Genomic DNA, 17,640 nt, shown 5'->3' on the forward strand with positions numbered 1-17,640 from the left:
TTTCCTACTTCCCTATCTCCATCTTGTGACGTTCTCACCCGTGCTCACTTTGAATGAATGAATGAATGAATGAGTGAATGCATGTGCATGGGAACAAATGTGGCTATCTTGATAACATAGGCTTTATGGAATCCCTTCTCTTCCTTATCTTGCTTCTTTATCAATATTCCTTTCATCTCCCAAATAAACCATTTGTACACAAATCCTGGTCTTGTTCCCTGCTTTTGGAGGAGCCCAAACTAAGACCCTCCTCACCCTTGATCTGCACCTAACTCCTGAGCATGGAAGATAAGTGAGAGAAACAGAAGAAGCCATGGAAAGTTCCAACTTTTGCCTGAGGTTTATTACTATCGTGGTTTCCATACCAATCATGGCATGAAAAAGTTAAAGACACAAGAACCTATACCGGGCTAGGAGAACTTATCAGCTTGGGCCAGGCTTTACTGGGCTCTGGCTCTTAGACCTTTATATAGCTGGGAAGGTGAGATGGCTTGGGGTAAACTTAGGCCTATTGAACCTGGATGCTGCCTCCTAAAAAGAATGAGAAACTAAAATTAAATTTAAGTGGTTAGGTACAATGAACTTGTCATTCAAAAAAAAAAAATCAACAACAACAAGAACTTTCATGGCTGGACCTTGTTATCGCTATTTAGAAAAACTTATTTTTATTTGCATAGTGACATTTGAATCTATTTAAACATCAGCAAAAGATGTTTAACTTCTCAATTTATCTTGGAGAATATCATGAAGTTTCCTGGAGCCTGACCACAAATAAGCATACTAAGAATTCTGGCACAGTATATTTTTGCAGACAATAAGGAATCCTATGCAGAAATACTATACTACTTACACAATCCCTGGAATGTTTCAAAATTAACTTCAGCTGTGGAGACAGTGATTTTCTGATTAATTTGATGAATGTAGACAGCAAATTGTATAATGCATTAAAGAAACTCTGGGGCATTCAGCATTTAACTCAGAATTCCACCACTCACGGTCTCCGTTCCACAGAGAGCGGCTCACCTGTACTAACACTTCACTACCTCAAGACTGGGTTCTCTGGGTCTTATGTAAGCAAACACTTTAAAAAGAAACTGCTGAAAAGAGACAGAAAGAAAGGGAAGCTAGCCAGCCCATGCAGGCCTCCCAAGATGGCAGAAGATGTTGGTGAGATTGGATCAGTCGAAGATCCAAGGTTCTCTTTCTAGGTCGACCAATTGCTTTTGATCTATTACCCGAGTTTTATCGGGTCCCATGGAGCTGAGTCCATCCAGTCAAATATACAAAAGCTCATTTATATTTAGATATGTAGTAAGTACCAATGCTTGACAGCATACCTTAGTTATTCATTTTTGATATTCTACATAATGTACTGGACCAATTTTTTTTAAAACTTCATGCCTCATAATTTCGAAACTAAATGTAATTCATACCAATAGCTTTGTGCGTTTTTTTGTACACATACAAATGGAATTGCATACAAAGAAAAAACAACACACACTGGACCTTAGGAAAATAACTGGTTTTTGTAATACTATGTCAATCAGGGTAGGTCAACCTGCATCACCTGCATCCTAAAACTGCAGTGACTGACTATAGGAAGTTTCTTTGCCTGTGTCACAGTAGAAGACATGCTTGAGAGATTCTGCTGCATGCCTTTACCTGGGGCCAGTCTTCATCTGCTTGGAGCACCATCTTCCTCCAAGTCCCAGGGCTCCTCTTGATTCCATGGGCTCATGTGAAAAAAGCACATTGAGGGTCCTATGGGAGTTTTGTGAGCAAGGTCTCAAAATGGCCTGAATTCCATCTACCACATTTCAACAACTAGAACCAGTCACATGGCCCCACCCAACTGGCAGGCAGCTGGGAAGCATAGTGTTGTGCCCAGGAAACCTAGACATGAGTTTCATGAGCACTTAACCTTCTCTTCCACACTCATGAAGTTGCAATATATGAAGTCACGGGTATTTGGTCATTTTTAACTTCAAAAAATGGGAATTTCCATAATGCAACCAGGTAATAAAGTAGAAGAATTACTGAGCTAGTGATGGGAAAGTTAGCAAGTGGACACGAAATTACAGCAAAGGGCAGTTAGAAGGAGAGGATGCTGAGAAAATAATCCAGTTAATTATCTAACATTAACTTGGACTTGTCATTTGAAAACTAGAGATAAAAGTCAGTGCTTTTTTCTCTGTAGTTTTTAGAATTTTTACAAGATAATGTGCTCTGCTGTTACTCCTTTGGTGGTGCTATTACTGTGTTTTTTGTGGTGCATTCTTCCCTCCCCAGGATCATATTGTTTTGTCTTCAACATACATACTTGAATAATTAATTTTCTTTTTATCTCTTATCTTAAATAGCTGCATATGTGCATTTTTTTTAAAAAAAAACTGGCAACCCAGAACACAGAACTGGATTCTTGGTGTAATAAATCAGTTCCTCTAGCATCTACAAATCAGCAAGTTAATTATTAGCAATTCTATTTACTAATGATTTTCCCCTTTAAATTATCCTTCCCTTTTCATGACCAGATGGTGCTTTGATGACTAAACCAGTAAAGTCCCTGATGTGGCTGGCTCTTTAAAGCTGTCTCTCAAAATGAAGTGAATATATAGACCTCGCAGTGCTTAATTAAAAGGCATGTTGCTCGTTTACAAACTCAGGCCTCTTGGATAGTTTTTCCTACAGCACTGACGTATGCTTCATGGTCTGCTTTAAGAAATATGCACAGAACATGTTACTGCATTCCCAGAGCAGCCATGGGCTGCACTGCTATTTTCTGAGTTGTGTAGTTGACTATCAGTATCCATTTTATAGTTCTCACTCATAAGTTGATTCTTAAACAGCTATTGTTTGCACCTTTTAAACAAGTGAGAATAAGGCTAGATTTGATAATAAATTGCTGACAAATTCCAACAGAGCCGTGCTCTTAAGCTGCATTTGTTACAGGGGAAGGAGTTCCTAGGAAGGGATAGGAAAGCTTACTTTATTCACAAGTCTTCAATCGTCCAAGTGTTAGTCATTAACACTTGGAGAGATTTATAAATGACACCATCCATACAATGTCAAAAATGATGACGGGAGAAATTAATACATCTCAGATTTCTCAGTTTCACCTTTTCACCTGAAGGCATGCATGTGAAAGCAATAAAGCTGGAGAAAAAGAGGAATTCTCTGGAGAGCTGTGGTAATGTGCAAACAGTATATGAATTTCATCTTTTGGTAACTTTCTCCTGCTAGTTAACACCAGACAGTATTCTTTGCAATCCTAACTAACTCATTTGGACCAGTACATATGAAATAGGTTTGGCCACCTGTACCAGAGACCCCAGGCTGGCTTCTAATTAGGCTTTTAAAAAATATCATATTTCAAAAAATTTCATTTTTGTGTGACTTCACATACAACAATTTCAGCAATCCTGTTTGAGTTTGTTGAGCTCACACTACTTCTAGGGAGGCTGTTGTGTACATTGCAAAATCCTTGATCTTTCCCACTGCTTGAAATCCTTCCATAACTCTCCAGAGCCTTCAGGATGGAAAATGTTTGCATGGACACAGGCCTTTTCTTTCTGACTCCTAATGCCCTCCCCACTCCTTCCATGTCCCACCATGCCTCTAGCTTCCCCTTCCCTCCTCTGCTCCAAACACTGTCCCTGTATATGTTCCAGTTTGCAGGCCACCAACTCCACGTTCTCAGTGGCTGCATGCCGTTTTCTCTCTGCACCACTTATTTTCTCTGCCTGGAGAATTATCTCCACCATACAGCCTTCTCTCATTTCCCTAGGTAATTTGCACCAGTTACCAGGTTCATATAAGCCCCCACTTTCTCTAGCAAACCCCTCACATTCCCATCCCAACCCAACGATTCTTGCATCTTCCCCTAGCTCTGAGAACTCACTCCTTTTTAGGGCTCATACGTTGGAGTATAATTATGTTTACTTACCCATCTTTGCCCCTACAATCTATGTTCTTTGTGGACAGAGGCTGTTGTCATACACCCTTCAACAGTCTTGGGACCTAGTACAGTATCTGGTATGTGTAATTACCTAATATGTAGATTTGGTTATGGCAAATGGCTGCATTATTTCTCTGTCAGAGCGTCTCAGGGCTAGGAATGTAGCCCAATAGCAGAATGCCTGACTAGTAGGCTCAAGGCTTTGTGTTCAATCCCCCAACATGGGAGGAAGTTACGAAGGAAAAAAGAAAGGAGGAGTGGAAGGAAGGAAGGAAGGAAGGAAGGAAGGAAGAAAGAAAGAAAGAAAGAAAGAAAGAAAGAAAGAAAGAAAGAGAAAGAGAAAGGAAGGAAGGAAGGAAGGAAGGAAGGAAGGAAGGAAGGAAGGAAGGAAAAAAAGGAAGAACTATGCAGAGTGTTGTAATGATACCTGCCATGCCGTTCTATGCAGCAGTGAGACTGTTTATAGGAGATGGTAAGCCTCAGACAGCAAGGACCACTCCTTTTCATCACTGTTTTTTGTGTACCTAAATCACTGCTTGGAGTACAGCAAATGCTCGATGATTTTTCAATCTAAAGTAATGGTACTTAATGGAAGACAATCTTGCCTTCCAGGGGGACATTTGGCGATTTGGAAGGTTGTATGCTATTGGCACCTATAGAAGCCAGCGATATTGCTAAATGTCCTACAATGCATGGGGCAGCCCCAAGAACAAAGAATTGTCTGACCAATATGTTCTGTAGAGCTGGAGAAATCCTGTTCTGAGTGCTTGAGTGAATATTTACAAATTCTGTTTTAAAATGGAGAAAGGGCCCTTCAAGACGAAGCAAAGAATAAGCTCCCCCTTGTATTTTGTGCTTTCCATTGATGCACTGTTCGGAGCCATATCTTCACAGTTCTCAACTGAGCAACTAGGTTCATGGGAGACACTAAGCATGAGGGAATCCTATAAGGTCATTTAACTGCCTGACTTTGGCTAAGATACTATTAACTAGCATAGAATGCAGTCCTGCTGCAGAAAGCACATAGTAAAATGTGCATTCTTTGTTTGTTAAAGAGCCCAGAAACCATTTTTACAGAGAATTTAATATGAATTAGGAATATCAAATACAGCCCTCCATGAAATACACAATGTAAGTCTTAGCTTCCAGTGTGACAGCAACCCGGGTCCACACCAAGACAGTAAAGTGCTTCATCCCTGGCTACTGTTCATGGCTTTTGGTGGGGTCCAGTGAGCTTCCTTTCTCAAACCTCTAGATCAGGGAGTGTAGGCAAGCTACCTCCCACCGGGCCCATTTTTCCACAGCCCATGAGCTAAGAGCAGTTTTTACATTTTTAAATGGTTGACTGTGAATCCAAAGACCACTATGTCATGACACTTGAAAGCATGTTAGACTGGAATTTCAGCGACCATAAATAAAGTTCTATTGAAACAATTGTGCTCATCTGTTAGCTGCTGCCTGTGGTCACTTTTGCTCATGGACAGAGAAGAGCCTAAAATATTTACCATTTGGCCACTTACGGAAAACCTTTGCCAACTCCTGCCTGATAGTTAAAGAGTTTAGCAAATTGTGTCTCCAGGAGGTGGTGTGGGAGGAGAAGGCACCTGGGGCTGGAATCCCTGACAGCTGACTGTGCTGCGACTGTGACTCTGCACCATGGGGCTTGGTTTCTTTCTAAGGAACATGAGAGGGTTTGGCGCTGTACAATCCCTAGAGCGCAGTGATTTCAGTCTTCCCAGTGAGGTAAAGTATGGAGCTCTTGTCTTGGCCAAAACCACACTGCCTGCAAGTCACCAGATTCAAAAATGTAAATTTCAGGTCGCTTTCATCTGCCCCAGCTTTGTTTTGGGTAGTTTTGCAGATTGATCCCAGGGTCCTTGTAGTGAGCTACATCCCCCTTTTTAAAAATGTTTCTTTTAATGCAGAGTCTTGCTAAGTTGCTGAATTAAGCAGGCTGGGCTCAAACTTGAAATCCTCCTGCCTCAGCCTCCCAGACTACTGGGATCACAGTCATGCATCAGCTGGCTTCATGTGCCTAGCTTTATTGGTTATGTAACCCAATTGTTTCAACCCTGGGTAAACGAAACGGACAAACTATTGAGGAAAGCTAGCAACGGATGGTTGTTGAGGCTGGCAACCTCACAATTCAGGCTTTCAAAATGGAATTTAACACTTAACTCAGGTCTGTTGGAATTAACCAGGCATTTGACCTCTGTCCAGTTCCTGCAGTAGCAGAGCAGAGACCCCGCTGCCACTTCTGTTTTCTCAATACTGACATGTGATTCTTTCTCCACAGTCCAGGGGATCACGGGTTATTGGTATTGGCACACCAAACTGGGCTCTGTCACTATGGAACTAAACTGGCCTGCTGCTATGGCTGGAGAAGAAACAACAAGGGAGTCTGTGAAGGTAATTTTTGCAAAAACTCAGAGCATCTTGCACTCAGGTCAGGATCCTTAGAGTTTTATCTGTGGACAACTACCAATCCCCAAGGTCTCAGATGTAGAGCAATCTCTCCCAGCCAGACTGTGACTGACACTGTCACAGTAAACATGACTTACCTTAGGAGGCTGTCTTGTCTCTTATCTGCCTTATGATCTTAGTAAGTATAATTAGGTTGTTTGTTTTTGTTTATATTTTTCTTAATCTGGAGAGACTGAGATGGGCAAAAACAAACCAATTATTTCCTTCTTCTAAGTATAGTTTTCTCAACTGATTTCAAATGAAATGTATGTTTTGATCATTAATCATCCAGCCAGTAGGGTTTAACCATTAAAAAAAAATAAGCTTTTGCCTGACAGATTGGCTACTCACATTTTTAAAATTCATAAGGCTAGTATCTAGATTATAGTAAGAAACACATACATGTGTGCAAAAATTTTAAGTATTTTTCCAATTTGTACAAATTGCAAACTAAAGAACCATCATCTAGGACCAGGGATTTAGCTCAGTGGCATAAACGCCTGCCTGGCAAGCACAAGGTCTTGAGTTCAATACCTGGTACAAATAAAAGACATTGTCTGCCTTGGAGCAGCCTCTAGTAATTTCAAGAAGGCTGGAAAGGACAGAGATGAGCATAGAGTTTTACCTTGTTTTTTTATCGGACTTTCCATAATGACCGAGAGCTGCTGTGTAAAGAAGTCAAATCTGCGTTCATGCTAGATGACTCTCTGGTGCTTGCTTTGGCTGCACAAATGCCAGATGACTTTCTGAACAGAGGCACATTTCTTCAGGGTCAGAACCTGTCTGTCCCTGTCTCCATAGCAGGTGGCAAATGTCCAAACCTCAGCCCCTTATCTGCTAAGTGTGATAATGTAATTACATGTTCCATAAAAGCACTTGAGAGAGAGAGAGAGAGAGAGAGAGAGAGAGAGAGAGAGAGAGAGAGAAGTTAGATAGTTTCAGGAATAAAAATGCTACCTTCTATTGCTGCCAGCTACCCTCCTCCTCTCTAGCTGATTCAAAAATGTATGGATTGGCCATGGGTGAAGGTAGAACTAGATAATATCTGAAATCCATGCGACAGTGGAAGTCATTGATGCCCCATCCTCACATCCCCACAGTTCCCTTGTGATGGGATAGTAAGAGTGTGACGATGCTAGAAAAATAAAGATTAACAGGGCATGGTGGTGCACACCTATAATCCCAGCACTCTGGGAAGCCAAGGCAGGCGGATTATAATGTCAGTCTCAGCCTGGGAAATTTAGTGACTTAGTAAGACCCTATCTCAAAGAAAAAAAAAGTGAATATTACCATTGCCCAGTTAGGTGAAGTTAGAACATCTCCCTGGGAATTGTGTCAATGAAATGGGTAAATGGATCCTCCCTATGGTTGGATTTATAAAAGTGTCACAAACAATGGCATTGTCAACTAGACTGACTAATGATAAGTGACCTTGGACAAGGTAGGTAGCTCACTAAATATTTCCTCCCCTGCCACATGGAGAGAGTACAACGCATAAGCAGTAAAAAGTGTGTTTATGACCTGGAACACACAGAAAATACCTTATAAACTGCTATTTAGTCAGAAGGGACTAATGAATCTCATCACAGACTTCTTTCTGTTTATTAAAGTACCAGGTGATAGAAGGGTTAAATGTGGCTGTATGTTTTTTTCTAGACAACATAACATTTTTATTTGAAGTCAGTCAGGTGGAAAGGGGTAAGAGTCACATGAGACACATGATTTGTAACTTCTCTTACAGTCGCATGAACCTCAGCACCTACTGCCAGGAAAGTTGTAAAGGCCTGGCTGGTCACTGGTGCATAAATGAGGACGAGCTTGGGCTTTCTAGAAGGGCTATTCTTTAACTGATCAGAGCAATGTGGCTGCCATATGCACAGCCAATCACAGCCTCAATGCTTCCATGACTATATATATACACACAGGCATGAAGGAATTTGAAGCAAGACTTTAAAAGGTCAGGTGTAGAAGATTTGAGCAGAATGTTCAATATGCAAGTTTTGCAAGCTGAAAAGATCATTGGCACCTCTACTGCCCCGAGCAAATATTTAAGTTGTAAGTTGCATGACTTTTAGGTCTAAAGTACATGCCACATTTTATTCAATTTGCATGGTCTTTCTGGATGGTAAAGTCATATGTTTCTTTGTTTCTCTTTCTTTCTTTCTTTTGTTTTTTTCTTAAATGGAGTCTCCCTATGTAGCCCAGGTTGGCCTTAAACTCACAGTGATCTTCCTGCCTCAGCCTCTGGAGCACTCGGATGACAGGCATGGTCTACCATGCCCAGCTAAAATGATACAGTTCTTGAAGCACCTAATACCAAGGGTCCTTAGTCCCTGAGTGCTGGGTTTCTGATTTCTAAATCAGAGTGGGCCACACAGCTAGGAGAATACTCATCATTCTGGCCAAACAAGCAGAGCCAAAGCCTGAGCTGGGAGGCCCCAGTCTGCATGGGCCTCTCTTCTATCCATCTATTCGCCCTCTGTTTCTCTCAAGCCCCTGCTTCTGTGTGTGCTGGAGTTTTCCAGCTCTTGGGCTCTGCCCTGTCTAAATCTGTTCCTAAAACAGGGCATGCATCAACTCCATATCATTAAGCTTAAAATGTACATAATATTAGCGAGATGTAATAAAGAGTTGTCCACAAACAAATCCCTATTGAAAAACTACAGATGGAGGAGTTGTGGGGCGAACTGGACAAAAAAGTTGTACTTTGTGGAAAGCATACTTCACTCTCTGGCCCTTTTGGACATAGACTGAATTTCCCTTTGCTATGTATTAGCTGTTCAAGTCACAGATCCTAAGTTACTGTAAATTGAAAACATCTTTCTGAAGCTTTGACCTTAGAGCCAGGGTATTATTCACCATTTCTCCTGTGTGTTATTTGGCATTTATCCTGGGCTTTCCTGTCTGGATCACACTGGAAGTCAGTTTCCAGGAACAATCAGAGCTCTTCAGGGCTTAAAAAAATATAAGATTTATTTTTTTAACATCTGAACTTAAAGCTGCATCACCAAGTACACATTCGCAACAAAATAGACAATGGAAATTAGAATCTATCTCTTTTGTCTCTAAAAGTGGAAAAACTTTGTTGGAAAGCATTTTTCCCTGCCTTCTCAGTTATGATTTATCTAGGGCCCTCAAATGTTCCCCTGAAACTAAATGTTCTATACCTATTTACTCATTACTATTTATTCTTGTACTCAAAAATATTTGCACACACTGTAAAGCATACTTACAGTATTATAATAAATGCTGCAGGAAAAATAACAATGAATGTTAGGTCCCTGTCCTAAAAGCACTTAGAATTCAGTAATAGATAGAAGTTAAGGATAGAAGCAAAACTGTACCTAACTTTTTAATAAGAAAAAGACTGGCCAATTGCTCTGGTCCATTTCACTGTGGAGTTCTCAAAGTTGGGTGGAAATTCATATGTGGCTGGAGAAATCTAGGAAGGCATTCCTTGAAGGGTAAGTAGGACACTAACCACCAGAACGTGGGGGAGGGGCTCTCCAGGGAGAGGTAAAATAGAAAGAGGCTGAGAGCAAAGGGTGCTCTAGAGAGCTTTGGCCATAGTGTTGGCCTCACATCTAGGAGACAGTGGAAACTCGGGCTAAAAAAGAAGATAAAGGCCAGGTCATGGTGGGTCTGACTTGGTTCTGCATCCATTGTGTATTCAGGAGCCAACAGATCATAGGAGGACTTTGTGTGACATGTGACATGCTCAGAGCTGGGTTCTAGGACCCTTGAATGTCATGTCTGATATCAGGTTTCCTAGGAGCAGGGCCTGAAAAAAGAGATTCATATACAAAGACTCCACTGTGGGCTGCTCTTAGGAGGATTCTGGAAGCAAGGAAGGGAGCAGAGGAAAAAACAGGCAGAGATTCTGTTTAGAAAGAAGTCGCGTTTCCTCCTGTCGCACCCAGAGCTCTGGGTGCTAACTGCACAGGAGTCTGGCCTGCCAGGAAACAAGAAGGTGGCCTTGTGAACCCTGCCACAGTGAGGCACCAGTCACAGGCCATACTAGGAAAAGCGAGGAGAGAAGAGGGCTCAGCATAGTATCCTGGACATCAGGGGACAAGGCGGTTTCCATTAACTGAGGAAACATTTCTTCAGAGGCTCCGTTGGTGTTAGAAACAGGGATAGAGTGCTGTAACTGAGTGATTTGGGGACCAGGAAAAAAACAGAGATCACTGAGATTTTGAGAAGAGGAAACTGAGAGAAGGGTGATGAATTTCACAACTACAAAAACAGAACGTGAGGTTAAAGGCTTTAGGAACAGGCTTGCTGAGCCAGGGAACAGAAAGGCAGACCATGAGCCGCATTCCTGGGCCATTGTTGGGGGATCGTCTCCTGAGCTCCTACTGGCCCAGAAATGGCTGAGAGCCTGCAGTGTACTCATCTTTTCCTTGTGAGGTGGACTCAAACAGCCATCATCTTTGACTATATTTTTCTTTTCTTTTTTTTTTTTTCTTTTCTCTAGGCCACTCCTCCTGGTATTCTAAACCCTTTCTTCTGCGTATATGCTAGGCCATTCTTTCCATGCTCTCTAGCTCATATTTCTCCAATTCTCTCTCAGTATATCCTACCAGTACTCTCTAGGCCATCACATCCCAAATTATCTCTAGCCCATTTCTCCCAGTACCCTTTTGTTTTTTTGAGACAGGCTCTTTCTACATAGTTCAGGTTGCCCTTCAACTCACCGTGTAGCCCAGGCTGGCCTGAAACTCCTGGCAATCCTCCTGCCTCAGCCTCTCAAGTGCAGAGATTACAGGTGTGTGCCACCACACGTGGGTTTTTTGGTCCCCAAATCAATCAATTACATTTTATCCCAGTCGTTTCTCCTCCTACATTATGTATTAAACAAACATTGATCATCTGCATTCTTTGTGTGAGGTGTTGTGATTCAGAAGTGAATAGCATACAAAAGCAAACCCTGCCTTTATCATGCCGCCTCCTGTATCATCACCTCCTCCTCCTCCTCCTCCTCCTCCGTCGTCGTCGTCGTCGTCTTCTTCTTCTTCTTCTTCTTCTTCTTCTTCTTCTTCTTCTTCTTCTTCTTCTCCTTCATCTTCATCGTCCTTTGAGTTCCCATCCTGAGGGCTGGAGGGAGCACTCTCTTGCCTCCAATCTGTTGTGGATTGTCCGTTTGACTGATAAGCACACCGTTAAAAAGCATTTGACCACTCAGAAGAAAACTAGGACAGAAAATATGGCATGAGATGGAAAGAAGGATGAGAGACCTTGGACCTTGCCCAGGGTTACTGTGGGCTCCGTGTCTTCACTTTTTGGTTACGTGTTTTGTGATGACATGCACAACTGGCTGACTGAGGTCTGGGAGCCTGTATATTTCTTTGCACACCACAAAAGGCAGGAAGATGCTAAGCAAAGGAGCAGGAAAAAGTGGCACTAGTGGGGAGCAGGCATGGGGACAATGTCGTTCATGGGGACAATGTCGTTCATATGGACAATCTCGTTCATGGAAACCTTTGTCTAGACTAGAGAGCAGACAGAGCATCCTCTGTACAGCCCTGAGGCAGTCTCTATCACCCAGAAAACAGCAACCACTTCTGTACCTTTGTGCTCACCTCATCTTTTCCTTTCACAGCCACCTGCGAACTTGGGTGCAAGTTCGGCGAGTGCGTGGGACCGAACAAATGCAGGTGCTTTCCAGGATATACCGGGAAGAGCTGCAGCCAAGGTCAGCGCACCAGCTGCGGCTGGAGCACAAATTCCACTATTGCAGCGGGGTTTGGGACAAATGTGGCACCTGGGATTTCTTAGGTTACTGCAGTTGAATCTTCACATGAGCATGATTTCGGGACAAGATTCTTTTTCAGCCCATCTCTCCTCATGATAAATGTAAAATTTCTGGCTTTTGTCAAGATATCCAGTAAAAGAGCCTTTACAAGTACCTAACAATGTACTTTTTTATTTTTATCAAACCTAGCGGTGCAAAATGATATAAATGACAAAGCAAGAGTGGCCACCCTTAATTCTTAGTACAATCTAGCTAGAAGTTTGTTCTACATCCTCTGGGCCCTTTTCTCTGGCAAAACTACTCTCAGGGGCTTCTGCCTCAGTCAGCGCGGATCACCCTTCTACTTGCCAATATCACTTCCTGGCCCCTGCTGTGATCACTGTCACCAGTGATGAAACAGACCTTCCCACCAATCATTTATGCTGTCTTAACGTACTGCCACTGCGGACAGCTCTCAGCCAAGCATTGCCCTATCCGTATCTTTGCACTCTTGAATCCTTTTATGGGATGCTATCTATATCTAACAATGGAACTGTTTCGGTGAATGCTGCTCATCATCTTGTAACTGATACATTTTAAAAGACAGTTGGTGACATTTGTCCTAGGCTATTTATCTGAAGGACTTAAAGTGTTTATTTATAATATCTAACACAGTGGTTTGTAAACTGCATTGATTTCATGCCCTAGATAAAATACAGATGCCTACTGTATTTTAATAAATAAATTTAAATTTCAGGTAAACAATAAATAAATGTATGTTTGTTTCAGGTATTGTATGGGATTAGCCATTTATGTGAAGTTCAAATTTCAGATGGCCACTCAAATTTAAATTTCAGTTAAACAACAAACAGTTGTAGAATGCATGTGTGTTCCAAATCTTATATGGGTTTAATCATTTGTCTGAAATTCAAATTTAACTGGAAATGCTGTATTTTTATTTGCCAAATCTGGGAACCTTACCCCAGGGTGAGTGTCCGAAGACATTTGGGAGGGGATTGCCTAGTGGTGAGAGGCCAGGGATGTCACAGAACATCCTACAGTGCTGATGTCGAGAGATCTGGATGATGCATAAAAATATCTCATTGGAGCCAGTGGCCTGGCCAGTGCAGTAGACCAGCAATTTTGACTTAGCCACCCAGGGAACTCTTGATAATATCTGGAGACAGTTTTGGTTTTCACATTGAGTGTGAGAAGTGCTACTGGTATCTGGTGGATGGACACCAGGGATCGTCCTAAACACCCTGCAATGCACTGAACACCTCCTCCAGCAATGAATGGTATGAGCCAGGTCCTGGGAGACTGTGGCAGGAAGGTCACAAGTTCAAGCCCAACTCAGGCAATTTAGCAAGACCCTGTCTCCAAACAAAAAAGGCTTGAGATTTAGCTAAGTGCGAAGGCTCTGGGTTGGATCCTCAGTACCATCTGCAAAAAAAGAATGCTCTGAACTCAAACATCAACAGAGGGTAAGAAATTTGACATGAACAAAACTGCGGCATTGAAACACTGTCTCGTATCCTATTAGGAAGTTGAACAAAGAGCAGCAAATTCAGTCCAGCTGTCCCTAAGAAAGGCTGCCAGAGTTCTAGAAGGGACAGTGGAGACTGAGCCGCAGGCTGGCTTCCTCTGCTCCCTAGGCATCCCAGCCCTGGCCTCCAAGCCTGCAGCTTAACAGCACACACTGAGGGTTGCCTTTCCATCCTTTGGCAGCCCTGCAGCCTCTGAGAAGAGTCTCTGTCTCTCGTGTCATCCTGCCCACATGGAGACAAGGCCAGGGCCCCAGAGGTGCTTTTTAGATCTCTATCCCACTGCTTGAGAGAAGTACATAAAGAATCATGCACTCCTGCCAGGCATGGCGATGCACATCTGTAATCCCAGCACCTGGGAGGCTGAAGCAGGAAGTTTGAGTTTGAGGGTAGCCTGGGCTACACAGTGAGATCCATCTCCAAAAAACAAAAAAAGAATCATGTGCTCCTAAGCTATATCTTTCACCACAGCTTGCACACTGCAAAATTCAATTTTCCACATATTTTGGATTCTATGCCAAGATACTTTCTCAAGAGACTTGAAAGAGAGACCATATTCTTCATGCTGGTTTTCAAGTCCTGGTAAAATATTAGCCCTAAGGAAGTGGTCCAGTTGGCTCAAGTTTGGGTCTGTCTTTCCCCCACAGCCTCCCTGCCATGTGCAGCCTGATCAAAGGCCACATATATCCACTCAGGGTGACAGGCCTCAGCCCTCAACTGCAGCCTTTCCCAATAATGCTCCTTCCAGGAGACAAGGGAGTCAGCTGTGAGTTACAGCCAGGTGATGGGGCATTCCTGCCATTAGGTCCAGTTGTCAGTTTTCAGCCTCCTCTCCTGCTTGATGCTGTTAGGATCTTGTTGGGGAGAGGGTAGGGCAGAGGGCACAGGCAGCGGAGAAGGGACTTTCAAAGGTCCGGCAAGGATGTTGGAAGAGCCCCACATACAGATTTTGTCAGGAGAGAAAGGCACGCTGTTGTGCCCATGGCCACACTGATTTTGCATTTTCCGTGGAATGTGGTGGTTTTGTCTTTCCTTGGGCGATGTAAGATTTGGGGCCACTACGCAAGACCACATGTTCAAGAGCAATTCTGTGTTCCCACTGGTTTTTAGAAAGTACTGAAAAACACAGAGTACTGAAAAACACAGAGAAGAAAGGCACCCTCCATCTGGACTTCCCAGCCTCTGGGCCACTGACCAGTACCCATCCATGGCCAGTTGGGAACAGGACCAGACAAGGGGAGGTGAACCATAAAGCTTCCTCTGTGTTACTGCCACTCCCTATTGCTGGCATCACCACCTCAGCTCCCCCTCCTGCCAGATCAGTTTGTGAATTAGATTCTCCCAGCAGCACAAAACCTATAGCAAACTGCGCATGTGAGGAACCTCGGTTGAGGGTTCCCTTAAATTATCCAAAACCACCCACCCACTCCCATCTGTGGAAAAATTGTCTTCCACAAAACTGGTTCCTGGTGCCAGAATGATTGGGAACCACTGCCCTAGGTCTTACCACCTAAAGACAAGCATGGTTTACATTAAGAGCATGTCTTGCCTTTTTCTTACATTTTCTTTCTTTATTCATTTCTTTATTGATTTACACATTTATGACCTTATAGCTTTTGCACTACTCTTATTGCTTAACAACACCCTGTGAACCCCTTTACAAGGGATTAAATGTCCTCTGTTCTCACCACCCAGCTGCCTGGCAGGGCTCCCTCTGGAAGGGTGTGAGCTGAGATAATCGGGCCAGTCCAGAGCCACCTGAAACAGTGACAGAAAGGAGGCCATGCTGTTGGCATCTGTCACAAGCTGCCTAGGAAAGCATACAAGGCAGATCTTTCTAAATTGTGTATTTATAACTTTTTAATTCCAGTAGTCTACACATAGATTTGTGCATATAGCAAATGTGTATGACTCAATAAATTTTCACACACCCATGTAAACTAGTATCTAAATCAAAAGAAGTAGAAACTTAGCAGTCACCTCCCCAAGTAATCCCATGCTCCATCTACTCGCTTCCACCCCAAAAAGAAAAGCATATCTGGACCTCATAGGTCACAGATTATTTATAACTGTTTTTTTAACTTTATATAAATAGAGTAACACAGTATGTAAGCATGTGTGTCCCTCAGTTCTTCCACTTAGTATCATGTTTGTGAGGCTCATCTCACTGCCGTATAGTATTCCAATGCATGTGTATTCAGGTCATCAATCTATCCTCCTGGGAAGTGTTTGGATTAATTTGCATTTTGAGCTATTAAAACTAGTACTATTAGGATCATTTTAGTGGATGTTTGTGGTTTCTGGTGAGCTCAAGTCCACATCTCTGTTACGTATGTGCTCAGGACTGGATTTGCAAGGGTACAGGTATATCTGTATCTAACTTTAGTAGGTTCTGCCAGTTTTCAAAGTGTTTTTACCAATTTCCATTTTCTCCAATGATGAATGAGCATCGGCCTCAGATCCTCACCAGTCTCTCGAGATGGCACTTGATGGCAGAGCAGGAGGCAGCTAGGTAGCCTTGGGTTCTAGGGAAGCCAGCCCAGTTGCGCTTTCCAAGATTGGTACCTAGCCTTCTGCACCCGGGTGCCTCTCCATGCGTTTAACCTTTCTCCATTTTCCAACAACCCCGGCAGATGTGAACGAGTGTGGAATCAAACCCCGGCTATGCCAGCACAGATGTGTGAACACACATGGCAGCTACAAGTGCTTCTGTCTCAGCGGCCACACGCTCATGCCAGATGCGACTTGTGCCAGTAAGTTCCAGCACCCAGGCCACTCCTGGCCAGCGTTTGAGCTTTGGCTTTTGCCACTTGATGCATTGGAAAAGGCTGACTTCAGTGATCTTTGTTCAATCTCCAACAATGCCCCAAAGTAAAACATCTTGGGGGCACTTACTTTTAAAAAAGAAAGGACGGTAAAATATATAAAATATGAGGTCCATCATTATAACCAGTTTTAAAAGTGGCATTCAGTGCCTTCAGAATGTTGCACTGCCATCACCACTGTCAAATTCTAGAACACCTTCAGCCCAGGAAGAATTCCATCCCCATTAGCTGTCCCTCCCTCCCTCCTCACTGCCCTTGGCAGCCAGCAGTCTGTTTTCTGTCTCTATAGGCTTCACCTCTTCTGGACACTTACTTTACAAAGGAAAAGGACAGACTGGGAGGAAAATAAATTATGCATCTATATCTGTATCTCCATATAGGCAGGGGTGAGTTGGGTTCCATCCTGCAATCAAGCACGTTGACCAACATGCGCATATTGTTTTGGAGAGGCGATACATTTCCATGCAATCCCAGGCATGATCCTCCCCTCCAGCTACCATTCTCACGCCCCTGTCCCACTCCTAAAGATTAGCGGCTCCCATTGGAAATGCATTCCGACTCACATTCCTGAAAAGAAAAGGCCTTCTGTGACAAAGAAACACCCCTGTCCTGTGGGAGGGTTAGAGTCTACATCCATTCATTTATGGAGAGGAAAGGCTTTTCAGGTTTTATGTTGCAGCTGAAAAGCAAACCCATGCTCCCTGCCTGCCTTCCCCTCTCCCCTCCTCTCTCTCATCTCTCCTTTCTCTACCCTGCAGCCCCCAGCAAACTCAGCTCCATATGTTTACAGAGTCACGCAGACTCCCTGGCGCATCCTGGGCTTTCCCAAGGTTATAAAATCTTGCCTAGTGCACAGCTCACGGCCCCCAACTCCCGGCTCCTCCTTGTCGTGACTCTTTTTGGCAAGGTGCCCCCACACCACTAGTTATTCAGATCTTCCATTAGCAAGCAAGCTCAAGAGATAAAGTGGCCATTCAAAGTGTCCTGTTTTAAAAATCCTTCTTATTATAAATTATACAGAAACTCATGGAAGCAAATACATAGTTTGATGGGTTCTTACAAAGCCAGTGCCCTTGGAAAAACAACCAAGTAGAACTTTGCCCGAGCCTCCTCCCCCTT

The 17,640-nt window shown here is 43.2% G+C and overlaps 1 protein-coding gene across 2 annotated transcripts in view; it reads left to right on the plus strand.

Moving 5' to 3' along the window:
• The window catches only part of Egfl6 (EGF like domain multiple 6), a 59,298-nt gene that overhangs the window by 9,383 nt on the left and 32,275 nt on the right, over positions 1 to 17,640 (plus strand). For both annotated transcript variants that reach the window (XM_013144886.3, XM_003463028.5), the window contains exons 2-4: positions 6,252 to 6,364; positions 12,021 to 12,113; positions 16,330 to 16,449. In XM_013144886.3, the coding sequence (XP_013000340.1) occupies positions 6,252 to 6,364; positions 12,021 to 12,113; positions 16,330 to 16,449 (326 nt within the window). The remainder of the gene's footprint in view (positions 1 to 6,251; positions 6,365 to 12,020; positions 12,114 to 16,329; positions 16,450 to 17,640) is intronic.

This window comes from Cavia porcellus, unplaced genomic scaffold (genome assembly GCF_034190915.1).
Source record: "Cavia porcellus strain 051 isolate PalLab524CR breed Dunkin Hartley unplaced genomic scaffold, mCavPor4.1 scaffold_33, whole genome shotgun sequence".
NCBI classification, from domain to species: Eukaryota; Metazoa; Chordata; class Mammalia; order Rodentia; family Caviidae; genus Cavia; species Cavia porcellus.